Consider the following 24,779-nt stretch of genomic DNA (forward strand, 5'->3'; position numbering starts at 1 on the left):
CGACACATTCATATTCAGATCCCAAGAAAAAATTCTAAGTAAGGAACATTTGACCTTCGGGTCAGGAAGTTTGGAAACTAAGGTAATAGGAGGGAATCTCAAACAAACCAACACAAATTGGCAGCTATGCTTAAAGGCATTCAGACGCTCAAACAGCAAACCTAAGAAAAAAAACTAAATATATTTTGTATTATTATATTACTATAATAATGCTTTGAATTTCTCAGCAGACAATTTTAACTTTTATGGATTTTGAAAGGATCTTAGAATAATGCCACTTTGTAGAATATACAGTCTATCCACATTCCTACATTAAAGACTTCAAAAATAATCATGTTTCTCATCTTTTGTGTACATAGTAGTCACATAACCATGGCAGCTATTTTAAGGTCACCTGTGCAGATGTTGTGGCCCTCATATCTGACTTAACTCACTGTCACTTACCTACTGCTCCGAGTTCATTTATTTCATCTATAACAGTCTTTTCTCTTTGAGCTAATCTTCCCTTTATCAATGAAATAGCCTCTTATTTTTTTTTAAGTGGTAAAATTGTAGGAAATGCCAATTAAACTTGTCTCATAGGACACCTGCAAAATTATACTTGCATGCACTGGGATTAAAGTGGGATTTCAAACTCTCTCCATTCAATGGATTGAAAAAGTTGCAAACTTTGAGGGACACCTGCTCTTGGTAGCATAAAGAAAATGTTATGTGTTTTTGTTTGTTTTTTTCTATGGAATGGCAACAATCACAGCCTCCAAATACTAGACACAATATTTGTGAACGAAATTATCGAGAAAACTGCTTACAACAGATCATTCTGATGGCGGATATATAACAGTTTATGCCCTGTTTCTATCTGATCTACTTTCCATTATTGTAGACTGAAATACAATGTACTTTGCACATGTATGTGTCTGTGTGTGTGAATCTCACAAGCTACAATGTACAGTGTAGTTAAAGGACAAGTTCACCTTCATAAACATAAGGATTGAGAGAATGTAGCAATATTAGTAGAACACATCATTGAAAGTTTGAGGAAAATTGGACAATCCGTTCAAAAGTTATGAATTTTTGAAGTTTTTGTGCAGTAACCGCTGGATGAGAAGACTACTGCAGTGTGTGAATAACTTAGATGTCACATGCGTACAACAATATAAGGAAAATATAAAGAGAATTTCACAAAATTTCATCTTTTGAAAAAAGTACACATTCCCCTGACTCGTTACCGACAAATGTTATGGGTAATATTATTCCCCCTGCCTTTAGAAAGAGTCAAGTCAAGTGCTCTTTTATTATGCGAAAAAAGTGACAATATGTTGAATTTTCTTTACATTTTCTTTATACTGCTGTACGCATATGACTCACAAGCTGTAGTAGTCTCCTCATCCAGCGGTTCCAACACAAAAATTTTAAAAATTCATAACTTTTGCATCGATTGTCCAATTTTCCTCAAACTTTCACTGATGTGTTCTACTAATATCGTTGCATTCTCTCAATCCTTATGTTTATGAAGGTGAACTTGTCCTTTAAACATACGGGCAGAAGTGTACAAAAACAGTGTGTTGACAAGCCACATCTTAATGCGTTGTAGACTAAACTTACCATCATCTGATTCTGTCAGGTCTACCACCACTGGAGAGCTGGATTCCTTCTTCCGAGATTTCACCCCACTGAGGATATCAAACAGAAGCCATTCAAATGTCAACACCACAGACACACTTCCTATCAATACAAGTACACAAGCACATGGAGATGCCATCATGATCTGCACTTACACTGTCATACAAATGTTAGCCTCTACCTGTAGCATTTTACACACATCATGTAGCACACTTTTTAATGTATAGTGTATGACCCAATACTGAACAAGCGCAATATATCACAAAGCCAATACCCCCTTCCTTTCCATCCCCCTTCCACAAACAATTCCCCCTGGTCAATAAAAATAAGAGTAATCTCCTGACAGACAGCTTACCTATGTTTTTCTTGTAAAATGTAACATACCAACACTGTAATTCCATGAGCATATACATGATTAATCATGTGTAATGCAAGCTGTCTTCAAACATTGGTATGCTTTCTTATCATTTGAAAAAAGAGTATTTCACCTCTACACACTTTGCACATGAACATTAATCATGCAAATGCAATGTTAGACAAATTCACACAGATAAGGAAAACTATCACCGGAGCAAATAACTTTACAGCAGGTGTACAAATTAAATTCTCAATATTACAGACTACACAAATTCTACATACATACTGATCACACATCTATGAATCATGAACATCATTACTGCCAGACAAAAACAGATTAACATAAAAGATACACTTGAAGGAGCAGACTGAAGAAATTATGCCATTGAGGAAATACAGGGAAATGGACAAGAGAAGTCATACTTCTACAGGAAGCTGCCATGTACGACACGCTCATTATCACAGGGTAAGGGTTGGCATGGCTTACTTACCTTTTGTACAATGGGAAATCTTTGCGAAGGTGACCAATGACCTCTACTTCGTCATCGCTACTGCTGGCACTGGAGGGAGAAAGCAGCTCCACCACCATATTGTCCTTACTTGACCCAGATCTCTGCCTGGATGGACCAGGCTTGTCTGACCTCCCGCCGTCTGAAGATGTCTCCGCCTCCCACCAGTTCCTCTTCTTGCTAGACTTCCCCGGTCGGGTTGGAGTCATGAGCAACAAACTGGTGCTCGGGAGGCTGGGGTCTATTGCATCATAGTCCGACATACAGGCATTCCCGTAACCATACCCCGGAGAGTCTGCACAGTTCATGGGGTCATCAAGAGTAACAATATCAATGTCCGAGTCTTCCTCGCTGCTGGAATCCACGATTGTAGTAACGTCCCCAGCGCGCGACATGGAGCGAACGGTGTCAGAGCCAATGGTGGCTCCGTGACTGCTGAACGAGAACTGGGATTCCACATCGGAGGTGTCCAAGCAACCGGGATCCTTCGCCTCAAAGGAGTTCTTGCAGGGAATCTTGCCCTCTGCAGTGGGCTGCCTTGCCACACTACCATCCCCGCCCTCGCTGGCCAGAGCCGAGGATGTGCTGTCGGCATCCGAGTAGGAGTGGGCTGCCCTCGCCTCAAAAGCAGAGTTCTGGCTGACGCTGAACGTCGGAGAGAGTGCATGGTAGCCAGACTCACCACGACTAGATTGGAGGAGGGGGGTCTCCTCCCCCTCTGGGGTCCTGGCACTACTGCCTGGGCTGAGTGCCCACATGGCATCCTTCTTCAGCTTGGCATGTTTACCGTCTCTGCTGTTCTTTCGCCTCCTGCCCAACCCCTCTCCCTTGAGTTCACTGGGTAAGTTTGGGTCCCTACCCTTCTTCCCGCTATTCAGACTCCTCCGGGTATCACCAAGGGCACAGTGGCTGACGCTTGCACTCATGGCTGGCTGCATGTGGGTGAACTCACCCAGGCTGCGGCCATCAGCTGGGACGTCAAAGAAGAGGGCATCTTCCTGGAATGGGTTCTGCGGGAGTGTGGACATGGGCATCATGTTGAAGTCCAGATCATGGGAATCGTGGGGATCGTGGGCAGCGATCATTGGGTCGTTCCTGTGCTCGGGGTCTATGGCACCTGGAGCCAGCTCCACAGGTGAGGTAAGTCCATCATCCATTTGCCGATTGATGGCATTCTCAGCAGCTTGCTCTAATTCCAGTAGATGGTACGGCGATCGGCTGCCTTGGTTTGCTTCCACCGACACAACATCCACGGCGTCCTCGTTGGGTGCCATGAAGAATCCAACACAAGGCTCATTGCTCAGGGAAACTACAAGTTAAAACAAAAGTAACAATGGATTGAAAAGGGTGATGTGAATGATTCATTGGCGAGTTGAATCATAAGGCATTAAATCAACAAAGTACTGAGCACAACACTGACTGGATGTGCACTACTCCCTACCTTCAAAGTGTGTGAATCATCATATCAATCACTGCTTCTCTCATATCGAAACTTCAATAATTAATGACACATGGGTTGATCTGGCAGCATTCCCAGACGGTAATCACAATAAGAATACAAAATGTAACATTTATATGTATTTTTCTTTGATGTTGTTGTACTTGTTTGGTAAACAAGAATACAAAATGTAACATTTGTATGTATTTTTCTTTGATGTTGTACTTGTTTGGTAAACAAGAATACATGCATTCATGAGATTCTTAGTATGAGAAAACAAACAAACAAAATGCAGTGTACTGAATTGTAAACAAAATGGCAGGATTTGTTTTACCAAATTTGACATGCAACTCCCCGTGGATTTTAATATAACAGCACAAGATTTCATAGAATGCGAGTGCATCAGTCTTGCTTCAACTCAAACTGCAAATACATACTAAGCCATTAAGAAATGCAATTTATGATACCATGAAAAAAAAAATGTTGCCACTCCTTTGATTTCTGTTTATCTTCGAACTATCATAATTTTTAGACATGACACAAACTCAATTATCATGACAAACTCAATTATCATGACAAACTCACACAGTATGGGGAATGAAATGACCATATTGAAACCAAGAATGATTACATAGCATTTTTTTTTTTCATTCCAGGAGCTGAATGGACCCTCCCCCACCCTTTAACAGCAAGCCCTGCACACATTATACAAAACATTTCAACAGCACATATTATTTGTGCATAGGAAGGGAGGAGCTTTGGAACTACATGTATGTAACTAGTGGCATGCATTGACAATGGGCAGAAGTAACCCATACACATCCCAGTATGCAAACTGCTATTTAAAGTGCCAGTTTTCCTTTGGTTCAGTACAAGTTTTCCTTTTGTATCAGGTTCCAAAGTGTGAGTTAAGGATTAAAATCACCACTGTGAAAATCTTAATCAGTATGAGTAATGTTAAGTAATTTAAAATACGTAAAATGTAGGCATACTATTTACTGAATTCAGGAGTTTTCTAACGGTCAATCCACAAATTTTGAAGCTTATTGAAGAGCGCCACCGTAGGGGTGATCACTTACAGCGGAGCTCCACTCGCTATCCATCCGTACTATCCGCCGTGGAACTCATTGTGAAGTAAAGTGTATCAGAAAAAGATTATATACTATGCTACCATGAATGACACTTGGCCATTTTTGCAGGGAATATTAAAACAGCAGTAACACATGAATTCCTTATGGTACGGCTACTGTTCAACTGGTAATATATAGAAGAGCATGGAGCATTCACAAGCTACTTGTACAGTAAAATGCTGAACTGTTGCATCATACCGTGTATTTCAACAACCATGTGTTCATTCCTCTTTAATTTGAACTGCAACACTTTTGTATGGTCTGTGATGAAACAGTATAATAACTAAACAAAGAAATACCCCAAAACAAAACAAAGCAAATAGGAAGAGACTACTTAAATTTCTTATATTTGGCCTTGAGAACTGTTCAAGTTAATATGGAATGAATGGTATAATGTACTGTGCATTCAGCCTGGTAACTTTTTTTTTTTTGGAATGCAGCCTTCATGGCTTGCTTATGATTTGTTTTTTAATATACAGACTGAACACAGGCTCATTAAATGACTGTCTAACAATAACCTGGTATGCAAAAAGCATGCTAGTTACACAGATTTACAATGTATTGTAATACAATGGAAAGAAATAAAAGCAAAATAAACTATATTTCAAACTTCAGTGTTTGCAGAAATATCTGTGAATTTGAATACATCATAGCATTTTTGTCAAACAATTTGTGCTGATATGCAGCATGGTGGATTATGGACAGTGTGACAATATCAGTGAGAAAATCTGTGTTATACAATGTATGTCACATACATTAGATTGCCATGCGGATAGCACTTGACAAATTCTCATGATGCAATGAAATCACGCCATAGATATAATGTGGTACATCATATCGCAGATCACCAATGGATGAAAGGCGCACATCTATCAAACACAGCATGTCCCACTGCAATTTTTCTGTCTACATATGCTTTGTTTGGGCAATACAAATAACCTGTTTTCATATTATGGTTGTGTATGCAAATACAATTATGTATGCAGTAAGTCATTCATTTCTTTCCCCCTCCCCCTGAAAATGTATCAAAATAAGCGTACACATCACTACTTTGTTATTGCATAAAGATTGAAAATATGTTTTGTATGATATCTCTAAATATCTTATTGGCATACAGCTGGAGGAGTTCTAAATCTTGGGATCCCTTAAAGCCAGTCAGCACTAGCCATTATTTTGGTTCCAGAACTTTTTTTGTAAAGAGCGCCAACTATCAAAACTTCCGGTGGTCGGGTTACATCCAAAGAACTCTAGTTCTGTGGTTACGTCGTTATTTTATACTGTGGTTGATTGCTGCCTGCCGGTCAGCGCACGATCTCACAGCAGCTGTGCGCAGAGCCGAGAGAACACACGCAAGCAGTGCATAATATGGTGGGGTACCGAGAGCCCAGCCCGGCCCGCCCGGCGCGGCCTCGATCTTTCGGCCGATCGCGAGGGAACGGGTTACTTGTCGCGAGAGAGATCCACGACAATCCACTCACTCAGCCCAATGACCTACTCGCTATATACCAGCGCAGCTCGCATCTCCTCCCACTGGATCCAGCATTTACCAAGTCGTATCCGCGACATTATCGCAGATTGAAGTTCGACACAACGATCAGAATAAACGATCTGAGTGTTGAAGACAGTGTTTGAAAGCACTGAACAGATCGCGAAGTGATAAGTGACAATGTATAATGGTACGTACCATGGTACTATGGTACATGGTATACATATGTACGTATGCACTGGACTGCGCAAGATAGTGCGGGATTGAAGTGAGCCGCTGCGCTGCTAGGCCAGCCGCTGCGCTGCTAGGCCATCCCCTAAGTTTACGGGAACCTGGTGATCTGTGTGTTAAGTCTATGAGGATATCAGAATTCAGTATGGAACGGGTTAAGTGCTGCACGCCGCTCGGCATTATGGGAGAAATGCTGGGCACCACAGAGAAAAATGAGCCTTATGATGGCGCTAGACATGTTTCTTTCCAGTGCAGACCCACTTTAAATTTGGCCACAAATTGCGGGTGTGTAGACTGAACAGAAGTTGGATATTTCCAGACAACAAGCTTTGTTTCCCTTTTGCATACAGAATCAAAGCAAAATTTGGTAAGTCAAGGGCATAAGTTGAAAAACTCAGACAGATCACCAAAGACCCCATCGCTGGGTTTTGGCTCTTGCTTGACCAGTCTAATGTAACAACCCTCTGCTCTCTCCTCTTGTGATCACTGCAGCGAGAGGGTCTTTGACAAAGGCTAATGCCACAGAGACAGGTCACCCTGAGGAACTAGATGGTAGGTCACCCGATAACATCAATGACAGGGTAAATTGTGTCACTTACATGTATGGCTACAGAGATATACTGCATCTTAACAGAGCAAACTCATGCCATCGTGGAATGCTGGATGCGATTACCAAAATCATATAGATTAATAGTGTATATACACAAATTTGAGATGCAAATGTATTTTCCAGAATAAAACCTTTTTGAATACCAGTATACATCTGGTTGCACTAACATTTTGTTTTCCTGTAATGCTAGAAAACTGATAAATCACTTGAAAAAAAGGGGAAAAAAAAGAAACAAGGCCTCAAATTACATTACTATCACAGCATCAAAGGAAACATCCACATAATTCCTGGAGTTCTGCCAGGCTGTGTAAATGGCAGATTATGACCTATGCCTCCACATGGCTCCTGTATACGGGAATAATTGTGAGTTGGTAATCTCCCTCATACATACTCCATTAGTTATAACCATGCAGTGCACTTACAAGACCACATTCAAACAGGGTGTGTGTGCCTTCTGCAGGAGTGTATCCCACTTGTGAGGCATGCCTAGCCTCAAAAACAGAAATTACAAGTATTGCTGGCATTTGATTGACACTCAGCTCCAAGGAGTGGAACAGCCCAGAATCTCAAAGAGCACTCTGGTCTTACATTTTACGAACATCTTTTTCACACTCTTGCCCTGCAATGAGACCTAGTTGCTGTGAAACTAAGTTGTTCCGCTGTGCCTACTTATTTCCTTGTCTACTGACCAATACTTCAACTAACATTTAAATGTCTACATTCTCTCAGTCTCTGTACAAATTGCTGGCTAACATTCAATTCAAATTATGTCCATTTTACGCTATTAAACTGGCATTTGAAATATTTCTTCACATCTCTCCAACTTGGCCAAGCAGCTCCTCAATGTTCATGCGAGTTCCACATAAAGATTTTTATGTACAGACTGTCATGCCTCACTGAAGAAGAAGAAAAAAAAAATCCAATTCATATTGTATCAAATCATAATACTTATCATTTGTCAATCCATCTTTAGACTAAAACTATTAGTAAATATGACACATTTTGAACGGACTGATGCATGGTGTACTACGGGCAGGAAATACTTTTTACTATGTGGGACTATTAAAGCAAACAATACTCTATGCCCTATAGAAGTGGAGAGGAAGGGGAAAAAATAGAAAATTTGGTGCACAGCTTATCGGAAGTTTGCTAAATTGTCAGGGCGGCCCCAGCTCTCCATTCACACACAGAATACATGTATCAGACAGGGTTGGCCCCAGGTGGTGGATCAAGTGAAACTGCTCAATGTCATGGTGCTAAAAAATGTGGGGGTGCCCCAGCTTCTGGAACACACAAAGCATAATTGGTTTGCATTCATGCAGCATATAAATGATACAAAGAGGCAGAACAGCCCATGCATGGGAGATCTGGGAGAAGCCGCTTTTTGCCAACACTGATGTTACCGGCAATCACTGCGGGTCATCGCCTGATAATGTAACGAACCAGCCCATGTGGCCACCTATGAGCCAACAAAGCTCAATATGATTATGCGCGAACATATGAATCAAAAGCTTGTACGGCAGTTACCATGACAACAGAGCCAGTTGGGGCCTGCTTGGGCGAATCTGAGCAGGCAGCCTGAGCAGTATAAATGGTCCAGTGTTCGGTGTTTGTTTGTTTGTTTGTTTGCTTGTTTGTTTTTTCAAATAGCTTTTGAATTAGTTCAAGGAAGCACAAAATTTGGGCTGCAGTATAAATGGGGTAACAGAGGCAAGAGGCCTGAAATCAATCCACTGGGAAAGACCACCTGGTAGGGAGTGCTCATCCACACGAAACTGGAAAGTTTCGCTTTAGAACGTGTGGTCCTCTGTAGATGGTGGCATCAAGGAACTCTTTTTTAACAGGGAGCAAATACCTAATTGTGAAAGTACCACAATGTGCTTGGCTGCAATCAGAATTATTATCGCAGTAGAGTTCAGAAGTCCAAAAGGGACCGCCCCAGCAATTTTGGCATAAACCATGGATGACAGGTGATGTATTACACGCAGTAAAATGCACGCAAAGTGTTTGTCTACACAGTGCATTGAATGCCAGAGCATACATACTGTGGTGTACCACTGTACCAACCTACCAGTGGTTTGTCCAAATTACCCCCACCTATCACAGAAACATTGTATTGCATCACACGAATCACTAACCAGTCCATAGTAAGTCCAAGTACCCCTTCAGTCCATGGTAAGTTCAAGTACCCCCTGTCCTACTGGCAGGGATTCAAGTCCACAACCACTCAAATCTGACTGAGAATCAGTCACTTCCCTTTTCACACTTTGTTCTCCAGCTAAGCTGTAGCACATTTGAGGACAGACCTTTATACTTTGGGCAAATCAGTTTTAAATGCTTAGCTGTACCTGGGTGTTCCCCTCACCCTTTCTTTTCCGTCTTTCTTCATAAGCGTTTCTATGTTTGCGTAAAACTTATTTCAAATTTCTTGTTTAGTGAGTTCCCGTTATCATTCCTTGAAAAACAGAATCATCATTCAATCTCCTCTGATCAAAACAAGAATTTCATGCACAGAGTGTTTATTAGGAATTCATGCATAATTCACACCATGGTACAATATGATGTACATGCAATGTGCATTCGCACACTTGACATTAAAGGTATTTGGTGACTACCAGAAACCTACACTGGAGAAGTAGATCAAATGAGCAAATTATATCCAATCTTCCCCTTTGTCACCAAGACGAAGAAAAAGAAGAAGAAGAAGAAAAAAAAAAAACCTGCTTGCAGTTATGACTTTCCTTGAACTAGATACCTACAACATGTAGGTTTAATTAGATGAATGGATATTACATGTATTTTCTAAGAGATTATGTACTTGGGGATTTCAGGACTTTTACTTGACTTCTGACCCGTTTACAAGTTTATGCACTAAGTAATTTTCAAAGTATGGAGAAAAAGTGTAATTTCAGCATTAAATAGTAAATTGTTAGCATTTTAACCCAGCCTCTGCACTTGGAAATTGACCTTATGATGCTAAAATTCCCAAGAGAATCACTGTCAGACAAAACAAGCATAGATGTACTAAGTTTCATGATGACACTTTGTGCCACTTCCGAGATGTGGATGAAAAGTGAAATTCATAACACTTTCACTTGACCTTTGACCTTCTTGGCAAAAAAACTTCCCAGAGAATCTCTATTTGATAATACATGTATCACACTATGTTTCAAGAAACAATCTTGCAGGCATAAATACATATGAGGGAAAAAGTGAAATTTTGAGGAGTTGACCTTGACATTTGACTTCTGACCTTTTACTCCTGACCTTTGACTCAATGACCCCCAAACTCCTTAGATAATCACTGACAGTCAGTACATGCATTAAGTTCCATGAAGACACCTTGAACCATTTCCAAAATATGGAAAAAAAAAGTAAAAATTTAACACATTCACTTGACCTTTGACCTCGTGACCCAAAACTCTATCTAGAGAATCTTTTAGTACATTAATACACTAAGTTTGAAGAAAATACCTTCAGGCATTTCATAGATTGGGGGGGGGGGGGGAGTAGTGCAATTTCAAGCATTTGACCTTGACCTTTGACCTTGAGCATGTGCACCCAAAAGTTGATCGATACAACTTCACACACTCCTACATGCTAAGTTTCATTAGGATACCTCCAACATTTTTTTAGTTACACTCTCCACAAAATTGATGACGAATGGACGGAAGGACAGACAACTTGAAAACAATGCCTCAGGCGACACTTTCATGATGAAGGCATAAAAAATTAAAAATGTGAAAATCTCTAACATAGGAAAAGAAAGTTGTGTTGTTAGACCACGCATTCCAAAAGATTTTGCATGTAGCAGAGTGTACACTGTAGTCCCATTATAACAAACTCAGTTATAAAATTCCCATTTCAACTAATCATAGTATGGCAGCTTCTCTCTGTTGAGCAGAAAAAGTCCCTAACCAGCACTTCAATGATCAATTTTCTTTAAAAAAAAAAGAAAAAAAAAAGAAGACAATACGGCCACTGGAATATCATGCTGGTATGGAGTGTGTGTGAGTGTGTATGTGTGTGAGTGTGTGGTTGCCCTAACAACACATTTGAGCACTACATTTGGGGATTCATAAAAAAAATCCCCTTGATGCTGCCAAGTCAAACTTGTCTGTGTAATAAGTGCTATTAAATATCTCGAGACTGAGGGGCTGAGAGGCTTAAACAGGCCAAGCTTCTTATTTGTGAGACTTCAATGCATAATGCATTGAATTGATGACACATTTCTGCTTTGTGCGCACAGGGGGATCTCTCTCCTCTCATTCTAATGTCTTTTCTTCCTGCTCTATAGCAAACTGGCATACCAACCGTGAAAAAGAGCACTGCAGTAGTCTGATGGCTAAAAAGGCCATATTTTGGAGGAGAAAAGTATGTTGACCTTTCCTGCAAAGAGGCATGTGTAGTAATACCATTTTTGGGGGAAAAATTATCATGAGATTTTTGGTATTTTGGGCAAAAAAAAAAAAACAGTACAGGGCAATTCCGCGGTTAGTAACGTTACATTTGAACAAATTTAGATATTTGTTTTTACTACTAAATTACCATTTATTCATTTCAAGCCAAAATTATGTCAAAAACATGTTCATCTTTCCCAGGTTTATGATACAGAAAAGAATGAATACAATCCGAGAAATAATAGCATTGCTATGGCAACTTAAAGGGCTGGTTAGTAACGTTACGAAAAAAGGACATGACAAAAAAATTGATGTCTTGTAACAAAAAGTGTGCAAAAATTCAAGTTACTTCAAACAAAGCATTGCATTAATTTCAATTATTGCATCATGACAAATGTTCACACAATGTTTTTTAGCAGTTCGACCAATAATTTCTTAGCTAGACCCCCAAAAGCATGGTTAGTAACGTTATGGTTAGTAACGTTACATTTGTCCGGAGTAATTCCGCAGGTCATTTCACCCTTTTGTAATTGACAAAATGTCACATGACTTCTGGAGTATTTAAATGTATTTATCTTTTACCCTTTAGCAAAACTTTGAGGAAAAAAATTTCAAAGGAACCCACTGTAATGTGCATTTAAGTAAATTTCAGCATCCCCAGTCCCACATGTACATTTTTAATGATGGTTTTAGATCTCGCGAAATCAATCAATACGAAAGATAAAATCTACTGAATTAGAAAGACCTTAATGATTGGTGAACATCCATGGCATAGTTGATACCTAGATTAAAGAGTAAGATAAAGAGGCACATTTCTTTTATCCATGTCATGTCCACCTAACTGCGGAATTGCCCAGTACAAAATACTGCCAAAAAAGAAAAAGAAAAAAAGATTTGGCATCTCTGCAAAATGCAGAGATCAGTGGTCAGTTTGATAATGATAATGAATAACATTTATATAGCGCTTAATACTGATGTTTCTAAGCGCATCGATCCGGGAAAAAAAAAGTTTGAGAGCATAATTGTAGCACTGCTAGCTGAAAGTTAACAAGTACAATTGAAAGCAACCTTCATTTCACTCTAATTAGTCTAAAATGAGTGGAAATCACATTGTCCTGTTGCAGAAGAGGAAATTAAAATTCACATTTCAATACATGACACTAAAACTCTTCAATCGTATGTGTGATACTGTATATGATGTGCTGCTGCTATTTATTGTGTACAACACATGTGAAAGCCTGCTGTACATTGTGTACGAGTATTTCAGCTTTGTTCTGTTTTTACAAATTTCGCATGCTGACTGTATTTGTGAAAAGGTCCAACAACTCCTGAAACCATTGCCACCATAAACTTTAAATGTGTAGTAACTTGTGTTAAAGGAGGGAAGTCATTAAAGGACAAGTTCACCTTCATAAACATAAGGATTGAGAAAATGCAACAATATTAGTAGAACACATCAGTGAAAGTTTGAGGAAAATTGGACAATCGATGCAAAAGTTATGAATTTTTTTTATTTTTGTGTTGGAACCGCTGGATGAGGAGACTACTACAGCTTGTGAGTCATATGCGTACAACAGTATAAAGAAAATATAAAAGAAAATTCAACATATTTTCATTTTTTTCGCATAATAAAAGAGCAATTGACTTGCCTCTTTCTAAAGGCAGGGGGAATAATATTACCCATAACATTTATCGGTAACGAGTCAGGGGAATGTGTACTTTTTTCAAAAGATGGAATTTTGTGAAATTCTCTTCATATTTTCCTTATATTGTTGTACGCATGTGACATCTAAGTTATTCATACACTGCAGTAGTCTTCTCATCCAGCGGGTACTGCACAAAAACTTCAAAAATTCATAACTTTTGAACGGATTGTCTGATTTTCCTCAAACTTTCAATGATGTGTTCTACTAATATTGCTACATTCTCTCAATCCTTATGTTTATGAAGGTGAACTTGTCCTTTAATTTTTTTTTTCCTGAAAAGGGGAAATATTTAATTTCTCATTCTGTCATTGCCATTCTCAATAGCAAATCTAACCACTATTAAATAAAATTGTTGTTTTAAGTCCCACTTCTTCCTAAAATGTTATACAATTGTGAACTAAACAGTTATGTACGCAAAACAAACAATTCTAACAGAATAGTTGTGTACAAAAAGGGATTTCCTCATAAGAGGTGCTAAAATGTATCACTTGTATAAAAAAATAACTTTTCAAAGAATTTGCTTGTCTAAAACTCAGAAAACTATTTAAAGTAGTTTGTAAACATTCAATCACACTTTAATCTATAAGTTTGAACACTGTAATACTGCCATGTACATTCCAGATGATTTGTCATCAGCATGTCTCAGAACAAAGAAAATGAAAGCAGCGCAAAGTATGGCTTCCTGCTCGCTACAGATGACACAAAAGTGTATGATGCAATTGTTTATTTTCTTCTGGAATATTGTCTTTATTACTCCTTTCCAGAAAAAAAAAGCTTCTCCGTCATTATATTCAATTACCAACAAGATTTAGAATGATCAGCAAACTTTGAGCAATCCTCATAAACTCTGCATTGTGTGAAAATACTCTTAAATGCAATCATAATGCTGATTTTCCTTGTGAGTGCACTTTAAAGGCAGCGCTGAAAGATTATGTTGATGAAAGACTTCCTCTGTCCTAATTATGTGCAAATTGAAGGGAAAGCTGTGTTATAAATCCATGCCATGAACGATATATAAAAGGGTAAAAAAAAAGTATTTCCAAACTTTCAAAAATCAAAATATAATGTACAGGTTTAATATCATATTCACAGAATGAATTGCTTTCAAATTGTGATGCTCTACATGTACATTCAGTGCACAGGTTGATTTTTCAATTTTAATACCTCTACATACATGTAAATATGATTTTTTTTCCCCATTTCATTACAACTAGCATTAAAAACTCAAACTTTAGAAATGTTCACCAAACAGGTGCAGCAAAATACAATGCACAGTAAGAATATGTGATGTATCTATAGATAAAAGTCATACATTCTCAGACCACATTACAATGGATGTGGGTGCAGACAAATCATGTGTCAGTGAACCTTATCAAAAAAAATTCAACATTGATGAAACTGTTTGGGACTAATTTCTTTTTTTTTTAAATCATTATTATTTAAATCAAAGATATGGCTTTTCCAAACAGTGTACTCTTGAATACTGAGACACCAAAAGAAGATCATATTTCAAATAGAGAAAACAGACTACTGTACTTGCAGAATACAACAGTTTGTAGAATATGCAGTTGTACAATACAATTGTATATATGTACCTATACCTTTGTACAAGCGTGTATTGTAAGAATGCTAGCTACAGTCACTTGTGTCTTTCTATGTTATATCTACTGTCTTCCTGCAATCTGCAGTGCTGTGGTATACTACATATGAGACTTTTTTCATGTACAAAAATATGCATACAGTCACTTTAAGGCTGTTGGTTACAAACATTTTTATCTGCACACTATGAAAACATTTGGATATCCCCCACAGGAAACTACAGCGTACAGCTGTACCTGTCCATTGCATACTCTGTACTGCAAATTTGCATCTGGTCCAACACTGACACAGCCACAAACCGTGAAGTGTACAGCATACCCATCTACAGAGCACCCATTATTTCGAATGCGCTGCTCACTGACAAACTGCAGTGGTGTGTTGTTGCCTCCACCCATGACCCGCAGTGTGAACTACACTGTTGACCGTGCTGCATAATTGTCCAGCCACAGGCATAGTGTGCCTGTCGCCTCTGAAGTGATAATTCAGCGAAATGCACTATAAGAAATAATGCAGGCCACCATCATATCCACCACTTTTGTGACCTAGATCCTGCCCACACACTTGTATGCATAATCTGACCCCATTTCAGCCAAAAGTTGTATTAAAGCATGACGTGACCTACAGTCCTATTCTTCAGTGCAGAGACCGTTCATACACTTACACTTCTGTGGCTCTGAAAATCTATCTACTCATATCATTTGTAATACAAGATGGCATGACAGCAATTAAGAATAGGATCTCCGACAAAAACAAAGATAGCACTACAAAATATTTGCTCATCCATTCTGGCCTGGTTTCTTTAAATACATACTGGTACAGCAGTGAAAAAAAAAAAAAAAAAGGATACTACAGCACAAAATGTGTAACTGCCAATGGCTTCTTTCCACTCAAGGTATTGAGGAGATCAATCATTATAAGTAAAATACAAAATTTGTACAAGTACAGTTCAAAATATGTACACCGTATACACATCTCACATGATTTGATAAAGACAATACGAAACTGAATATTCAGTGTAACACAATACACTCATCTGTACACAAATACAAAAATGTATGTAAAAAAAAAACTGCACCCATGAAATGATGTACAACCAGTATCGCCATGCATGAAAAATGCTTGTGAATAATATCAATTTGTGTTAGGCTTAGCTCAGACAAGAAGTGAGCTATACACAATGTATACCAAACATAGAACCAACCCCATACATGTATGATTCCTACATGTACGTGGGACACAACAATGCTGTTGTTGACCAATTTGCCCTTGTCAAATCTCATGTCTGTTCGATGTCTTTCCCAAAATGACAAAATTACACGATAGTGACAGCAAGGGGTCCTTACCATTCCCACTTCCGCCTCTTTGCTTCAAAACAGGACCTTTCTACAGTCGCTTGCATGGATAATTCATCACGACAAGAGATAAAAGTTTATTCAATTTTATCAAGTGCATTGGGTGACCTTTTGAATGCATATCCATTGGCCTATTTTTTTTCTTTTTTTGAGAACTGTTGCCCTTGACACATTTTAAAGTAGAGGTCAGAGATACAGCGTTAAATCCTTTTATTTTTTCGATTCAGAATTGAACTGGAGCAATTTAGCTGCAGGGTGCAGATGACTGGGACTCTCAGGCAACTATTCCAGGTCTGTACAAGGTATACAACACAATACAAGGCCATTCATCTACAGTACCTTTTGATGGAGTTCAGTGATATTTACAATGATCCCTGGTTTCTACCTTTAGCCCTTCCCTGCACAGGTGTGGAAATGACTTCCCACTTCATTTACTTGTATGCTATCCATCACAAAAAATAACACGGTTTTCAGATCTAGTTCCTGCTACACTGTAAATAACATTTGGCGAAAATGTACAAATCATAGCTACATTTTATTGACCACTGATTGTAACATTTGTGGCATTGGACGTGGTGGAGAACTTGGAGCATACGCAGGACTTTCCTTAAAATGACGTCATGATGTCAGCATCCACATCCAGGACATGAAATCATAAAGTCCCTATTATCAAAACCAGTTCACCTGTCCAGCATGTGTACAATCCTGTATTGCACCGTGAACTGGCACAGAAAGATTACAGCTGCCTGAACTATACCATCCCTTTAACCATCACTTACTGATGACGATATGATGGCCCTCGAAGTCTGTAAGACGAGACTAAGGATCGCATGGCACCTTACTCCTTCCCTGTAGAATACTGGCATCCTCTCCCTGCTTGCCTCACCACTGATATCACCTACCACATCAAGGAAAAGCAGCGACAAACCCAGGGCACTGGCAAAATTTGGTGACCCCAATACAAAATTGAATTTCCACAACTGCAAAGGCATGGAAGTGGAAATGGAGGGGGGGGGGGGGGGGATGATATACAGTATAGTAAAAAGGGTTAAATTGATGGCAGTTTACAAAATAGCTCACAAAATCCAGAGTGGCCCCAAACGGGAAGCTTGCATGGGAAAGGACTCTCCAGCTTTTGAGTTGGGGGGGGGGGGGGGGGGGGGGGGGGACTGAGCTGCATTTGTACATGGCCAAACATACACTTTGTATCGTACCTTCACTTTTTAGGTACCAGTGTGCCAGTGCTTGCACACATACAGTGTATGGTATGCAAACATATACAAGCATGTACGCCCTGCACATGTATCATACAATATTGCACATCAACTGCATTGACAATAGTGTGCGACAATTCATTACATTAGGCCTACCTCCCTTGGATTGAGAGGCACAGTTACACTTTGTACTTCAACCACATACAAATGTACATGAAGTACCGTACACGTACTCTCCACTCTAGTGATAGTCTTTTAAATAAACATTCTGAACTTTCTATTTATACAGTGTAGCTGATTATCCACTTCTCATTTTGCATTACCAAGGACATCTACCACATAAACTTCATACACCCATGTATGTACATGAAGCCCATAATCAAATACAGTTGAACCTCTATTATCCGGCCTCCCTTTATCCGGATCTCTCTATTATCCGGACGCAATCTCGCCGTGATTTTTTTAAAAATAATTACGGGAAGAAAGGGGGATTCCCAACTCCTTGAGAGCTCCTACCCAAACACACATGAATTACATATTATTTCCAATATGATTAACATACATTGCATCAAATTTCCTTCCAAATTGCTTACCTTCAGACATTTCAACATCCCGAAACATCCCCAAATGTAACAATGAAAAGGTTGCAGTATACACATTACTACATGTGGTACTACAATGGGCTACATCAGTACGTGTGTATGTATATGTACATGTATATAAAAGCATTGAGTCTCCCGTATTCCGGCCAAATCCCTTATCCGGATGAGCCGGTCCCGACTTGTCCGGATACGAGAGGTTCAACTGTATGTAAAGTTCTAGTCTACAGCGTGTCTGCAAACCTCACATAGTTACATCCAGATCTCATGCTGTACGGTTGCCAGTGGTAAATATGATGCGTCATATGGGCAGAAAAAATATAATGACAAAAAACAACAACAAAGATAGTGGTATCTTGATATATTAAGTAAAGTGAATATCAATGATGTACTGATAAAAATCATGAGACAATTTTCATAAATTTATGGCTGTATCAGTCCCAGTGGAGACCCACAGTAACAATTACTATACTCAAGGAAAAAAAATGAAAAATATCAATAAACACCTATAATCTGTGCAATGTAGACAGAATCTAATACACCTGTGACTTGCTATTTGATAATGGTCACATTAAGAAAATCAAATATTCAGTGATTTTTCTTCATTTGTGCAGTCACATCATGCAATGTTGAGGCAATGAATACCTATACTTCAAGGCAACTGACTTGGCATTGCTGAAAACACAAATCTTAATTCTTATCGATCCTTGCAAGTCCCATGGAGAGAGAGAAAAAAAGAATACTTGGCAACGAAATGTGCTGAAGACCATGTTTGTGTGCCGCTACTTACATACTGTACTGACACAAACATGCATTCAACATACGTAGTAGGTGAAGCTATGTGTTTGTGTTTTGTTTTGTTTTCACATATTTATCCAATCTATTGTCAAACGTAGGTCCTAAAGCTTTTCCCTTGTCATGACAGAACTAGCACAATATCTACAGGTTGTATGTGTGCAAAGATTGTGTGGAACATATTATGTTAAGCTATTGTTTGTGACAGCATAGAGCACATTATACATGTACATACAAATTCTTAAAAATACAACTAATTTCCCACATATTGAAACCTTCATTGCCAATCAAAAACTGACTAAAAAAAACAAGGAAAAAAAAGAAGAAAGAAATTAGAATACATATCAGATATGGAGGTCACAACTGCTATTCTGTGGTTTACTATAGCAGCACTGCATCTCCATGAATACACTGTAGTTCTAGAGAGTCTGGCTAAGAAGAAGTTCCAAGATATGTCCTCGTCTTGTGTTTGATATTAACCCTTCACTACAGGAGGGACTGCAGACTTCCTGGAAGAAAGAATTATTATTCTGGAAAGCCTCACAAATCATTTTCCCCCTTAAAGACCCAATGGCATGGTGATTCATGCAATGGCAAGACTGGTCCGATTTATCGAGAATCCCCATAACGAACTGTGTGTAGCTCCATCACTGATCTCTCTCAGGTACACTTGTACACACAGTTGAAGAAATCTCGATTGGAGGCGAATGTTACCGATGAGCGTAAGTTTTGAACACACATAGCTGTATGTAGGCCTATATGTGCATCATTTACTATTAACGGACATGCAGGCTGCATTAGCCGTCAGTTTTTATTTGAATGTACCCCAGTGGGCAGCAAATGAAGGTTAATTCAATGGAGCAAACCTTTTCTCTTCATGCTACTGGATCTTTAAATCTCCCCAAATCTCTTAGCAATGTGGCACATCTCCCCTACTGTACTTCTACCTGAAAAAAAAACCCAACAGCAACAACAACAAAAACAAAAACACAAACAAACAAAAATCTTTTAATTTAGTTCAGATGCTAAGATTTGATCTAAATGCAACATTCAATTCAAGAGAAACCGTGTACAGAAATAAACAAAATTGTTGCACCATCTAAAAACTAAAACTTCTTGCAACTTTTATTGGACTCTAAGCCACACAAGAAGAAGTCTAATAGAACAGCAATATCCATGAATAAACGACTACTGGTAGTATACGAAGAAAACAAATAGTTTGTGGCTCAAATGCTAGAAGACATCCCTCCAAAATGATCATACACAATGCAGCTACATGTAGGATCAGGATGCCAACGAATAGTAGGAAACTATTAATCATTGTGCAAAACTAGTATCAATGGTTCATACCAAATTCCCAGCTGATCAGACATATACACAAGGTACACTAATGAAGTAGCTTAGCATTAAAGTTTGACTTTCATCAGTTACCCGTATTAAAGGTTTCATTTGAAAATAAGAAAGAGTCTACGACCAATGTGTGCATTCTCTATTCAATATTCTACATTGCATATATATACTATGATAATGAAATTGTTATTTATAATTTAAATAATAAAGTGCTCAGTATGAGCTTTCCAGCCAACAGGCACTGTTTACAGTGCAGGTCCTACACGAGCCATCCACACACTGCTGGCAAGTTTCTAAGTGGAAACAGCACTAAAAAACAGCCTGAGGTTATGGTTTCATGGAAGATGGAGAGTCACACTTGCATGGATATCGGAGGCATATCTAAAGCATTATCATTTATACTTAAAAGAATATTCATTTTCTTTCACAGCATGCAATAAAGTGACACGAAAATAGCTGTATGGTAGACTTTTTTTTTTAAATTTATGTCTTTCTTGGTTTTCATGTCAGTTGCATAACAAAAGAATCAGAAATCACAGTGTAATAATACTGTTCAAAAGGGGATTTTTGTCACACATCCTTGGTTTGCAAAACAGATGATCTCTGAAATAGAAACAGCACCTAAACGCCCCGGGCCATCTTCAACCCTTCGAAAGCAATCATTTCCTTCTGTATTTTAAAGACAGAGATCACACGTAAAATCGTGGAGCCAATGATGCAAACCCAGAAAGCAACAACATGAACAAAAAAAGGGGGGCGGGGGAAGGCTTCCAGCTTGCATGATACACTGTGCGAGACATACATGGCTGTGAGTGAGTTGCACACGATAACACACAGGGAATTTGCATTGGTACCATAAAAGCAAGAAGTAAATTGTACACTGACCATCTGTATATAATAATGCACTTTGCATTTAAATTTTGTAAATACTCCTATGGATCACTGCCCTTCAGTGTCACAAACTCACATTGAAAATGGATCACACTTTGATTTGCTAGACGGGTCCACCGAATAGAAATATTAACCTGGCGTAAAAAATGTAATCTTTATTCCGAAAACTTGAATTTTCTCATATTACATTGTACTTGCACCACATTGTGCCAGCTTCAAGTTCTGTACTGACTGGGTGCAATGACAATCAACCTCATCAGGCACTGTACAGTACATGCAATTTTGCTCACAGAGAGTCCTGGACCTGTGTTTTAAAGGTGCATGGTCCCGGTGTTTTAGTCAAATGCGTACGCGGGCGCACGGCGCAAGTTTCCTATAGAGACCTACGCTATCGACTCCTCTTTAGCGCTTACGCTTTGGCCCACTTCCCCGAGTCCGAAGAAGTCCGATCCACTGTAGTCAGTGGTCCGATCAGAGTTCGGCTCATGATTCGGCTGACGGGGATGACAGCTTTAGTAAACTTCTTTTGTGATGTCATAATAACAAGCACATATGCACGCACCCTGGCATTACTACAGACTGCGCGATGCGCAGAGAAGACAACGAAGGTAACGTTACTTAGCAACACCTACGCACTCTACTCTTGATGACAGCTCAACTTCGGTAATCTTCGTATCAATGCTAACAGTGATCGGCAGTATCATCAACAGCGCCCTCTACACTACCGGGACTATGCCCCTTTAATACAAATGGTACCTATGATTGATCAGGGCATACAGTAAATGTATGCCCTGATCAATCATAGGTACCATGGTCAGTATATACTGTACAACTGCTGTCCAGGGTGAGTGTTGCACAAAATAAATGCACGTCCAAGAGTACTGGGCTCAATTCACGAGTCTCACTGCCCATGAGCAATGTTGTGTGTAAGCATTCCGTCCCCTCCAGTAAGAGGCAAAAACACTCTTTCCCTCGGATAGGACATGAAATGGAGGTCCCGTGTGTGTGTTAGCCACGACACATGCACGTAAAAGAACCCACTTCATTCAGTCATCGCAAAGAGCAGGATGCCAACCCGGTGAAGTGGTCCCCATACCCACCCTCACAAGAAAACGGGCAAATGATGCCGACCCCTTGTGGTTCATGCCAGGTGACTAGCAATAGTCAGCAAACGGTATCAACCAGGAACACTGTGCCCTACGCTTGAATGAATGAATGAATGAATGCACAAACTTGACCTATACAAATACTTCAACGAGTTGAAATGCAGCTAGACATTTGAAGATACAGGTTTTGCAGCAGTCACCATTCTAAACACATAGAATTGATTTTGGAATCATTATAAGCAGGGTACCAATAGAGTAGAGGCCACACTGAAATATACCAATTAGACCTGACTTTTTTCAGCAAATAAACCGACTCACTGTAATTGACCCCCCCCCCAAAAAAAAAAAAAATAAATAAATAAATAAAATCCCGGTCATATATGCTTGGCAACCTAATGCAAACCCTCATATCTTGCCCCCACTCATAGCCACTTGAAGAGAGATAATACTCTCAGCGACTGGGTGACGGTTTTCATCTCTAAAGTGTACTCTAAAGCTTTGAGTACTTTTCAGTGGACATCACACAGTGGCTTTTCATTATACAAAGAAGAAGACTTTAAAAGCGCTTGAGTCAGACAATATCAGGACACAATTGTGAAGGCCTGAACATAGTTACTCTACCTTTACAGGTATAGAGCTTTGTTTTTATTGCCCCATTTAGATGTCAATCTATTCAGATATATGTTTCAACAGAAATTTACTGATCGAAACATCTACTGTGTAGGGAAAGAAATTATCAGATATTCCACTAGAAATTCTGATTATGCTGTGGCAATTTGGGAAAATTGAGAAGTTCAATATCACCTGGGGGCAAAACAGAAATTCTGAGTAATCCTGAGGATTTACTCCTAATAATCCAGGCAAATCACAAAATATCTTTGATTTTTTTTTTCCTTCTTCTTCTTCTTCTTCTTCTTCTTCTTCTTCTTCTTCTTCTTCTTCTTCTTTTTTCCAAGTACATGCAGCTCCTCTGGTATTCCCACGATCAAGGCTATTTCTTATGTCATTTTTTGTTAATCATTCTACATGTCCTGTTCAACCCACTGAAAGAACATTGCCCAACACCAAACATGTTGTTTTATTTCATATCAGCAATCAAGCACTTGCAAAGTAAACATACATTGCAAATATATTATTCTGGATTGCTATTGTATACTGTAGACATATAATAGCATTCTACAATATGCCTGTCGCAAGTAAGGAAACCCATTCCAAAATCCCCCCCCCCATATTCTGGAAAAGTTTGCATTCTGATAAAAGACAGAAAGTGTATTTCTCACAGGTATGATGACACATTAATCAAAGTACAATGCCTTTCACATTTAGCCAAAATACATTCACATTTAAATGAATAGTCAGTCAGTATTCTGTAATTTTGTACACATGCAACAGTGATGAATATCAAATATTTTTTTTAGTGCAATTTGCTTAGAATACAGAGGTACTGCAGACCCAAAAGGAATGTGTAGTTCATTTTTATATCATCTACCTAGGAGAGGAAATAAGTTTTGTGACACATGCTATTTTGATATCATTGTGAAGTGAACAAAGAAGGCTTCATGGGGGGGGGGGGGTTCATTTACAAAGACCTTCAAACAAAGTTTAACATTGTACAGGATGGATAATGAATGCGAACATACCTAGTGGTTCCCTAACCAGGTCTTCTGTCTCCACTGGCGATGGGTTGATCAGCTCAGAGCCAGACGGCATGAATTCCATCTCAGACGGCGGCTCGCTGTCCACCGTGGAGCACTGGTCAGGAAGATCAGCAGTCGCATGCACTGACTCACAGCCTGTCCTGACCTGAGATAGAGGGCCCAGAGAAACAGGGCGGGTGGGGTGGGGTGGGGTGGGAAGAAAAGCAGGAAGGACTAGGCTCAGAGCTCAGTATGGGTTTCAATAACACTCGAACAGGTCAGCATACTCATCCTCCCTCTCTTATGGGGTCCTCTTCACAAAGGATAGGAGCTTCATCATGTTTTTACTAAATGAAAGCTCAGATTTAGAAGTTTGGTTGATTACAGGTCCCCAGTACATTGTAATTGCATTAACCTATATAGCCCTCTTGTTTTCAAGGTCTATGAGGCAGCCGTAATCTGATATATAGATTTGACCATGAAATCTTATACAAGACAAAAATAACTAGCTTCACTGCTGACGCAAAAAGAAAGAAAAAAAAAAAAACATACAAGATTTTAATATCCATGTACCATTAACTAATACAGTGTATGATGTACGCACTATGATACAAACTGCAAGCAATCTCTTCTTTCTTTTCTTTTCTCTGTTAGCACTTACCAAACAAAAATATCACTGGAAGGTTTATGCTTTCATCTTACTATAACTTAAAAAAAAAGAAAATAATATGCTAAATCATTTTACA

The 24,779-nt window shown here is 39.1% G+C and overlaps 1 protein-coding gene across 1 annotated transcript in view; it reads right to left on the reverse strand.

Annotated features, from left to right (window-relative positions):
* The window catches only part of LOC139722559 (uncharacterized), a 46,306-nt gene that overhangs the window by 16,510 nt on the left and 5,017 nt on the right, over positions 1-24,779 (reverse strand). The window contains exons 2-4 of the mRNA XM_071633849.1: positions 24,037-24,199; positions 2,472-3,798; positions 1,606-1,673 (exon numbers count right to left, since the gene is read on the reverse strand). Coding sequence (XP_071489950.1) covers positions 1,606-1,673; positions 2,472-3,798; positions 24,037-24,199 — 1,558 coding nt within the window. The remainder of the gene's footprint in view (positions 1-1,605; positions 1,674-2,471; positions 3,799-24,036; positions 24,200-24,779) is intronic.

This window comes from Diadema antillarum, unplaced genomic scaffold (assembly GCF_040938485.1).
Source record: "Diadema antillarum isolate AM-2024a unplaced genomic scaffold, OU_Dant_1.0 scf00000167, whole genome shotgun sequence".
In the NCBI taxonomy this organism is placed as follows: Eukaryota; Metazoa; Echinodermata; class Echinoidea; order Diadematoida; family Diadematidae; genus Diadema; species Diadema antillarum.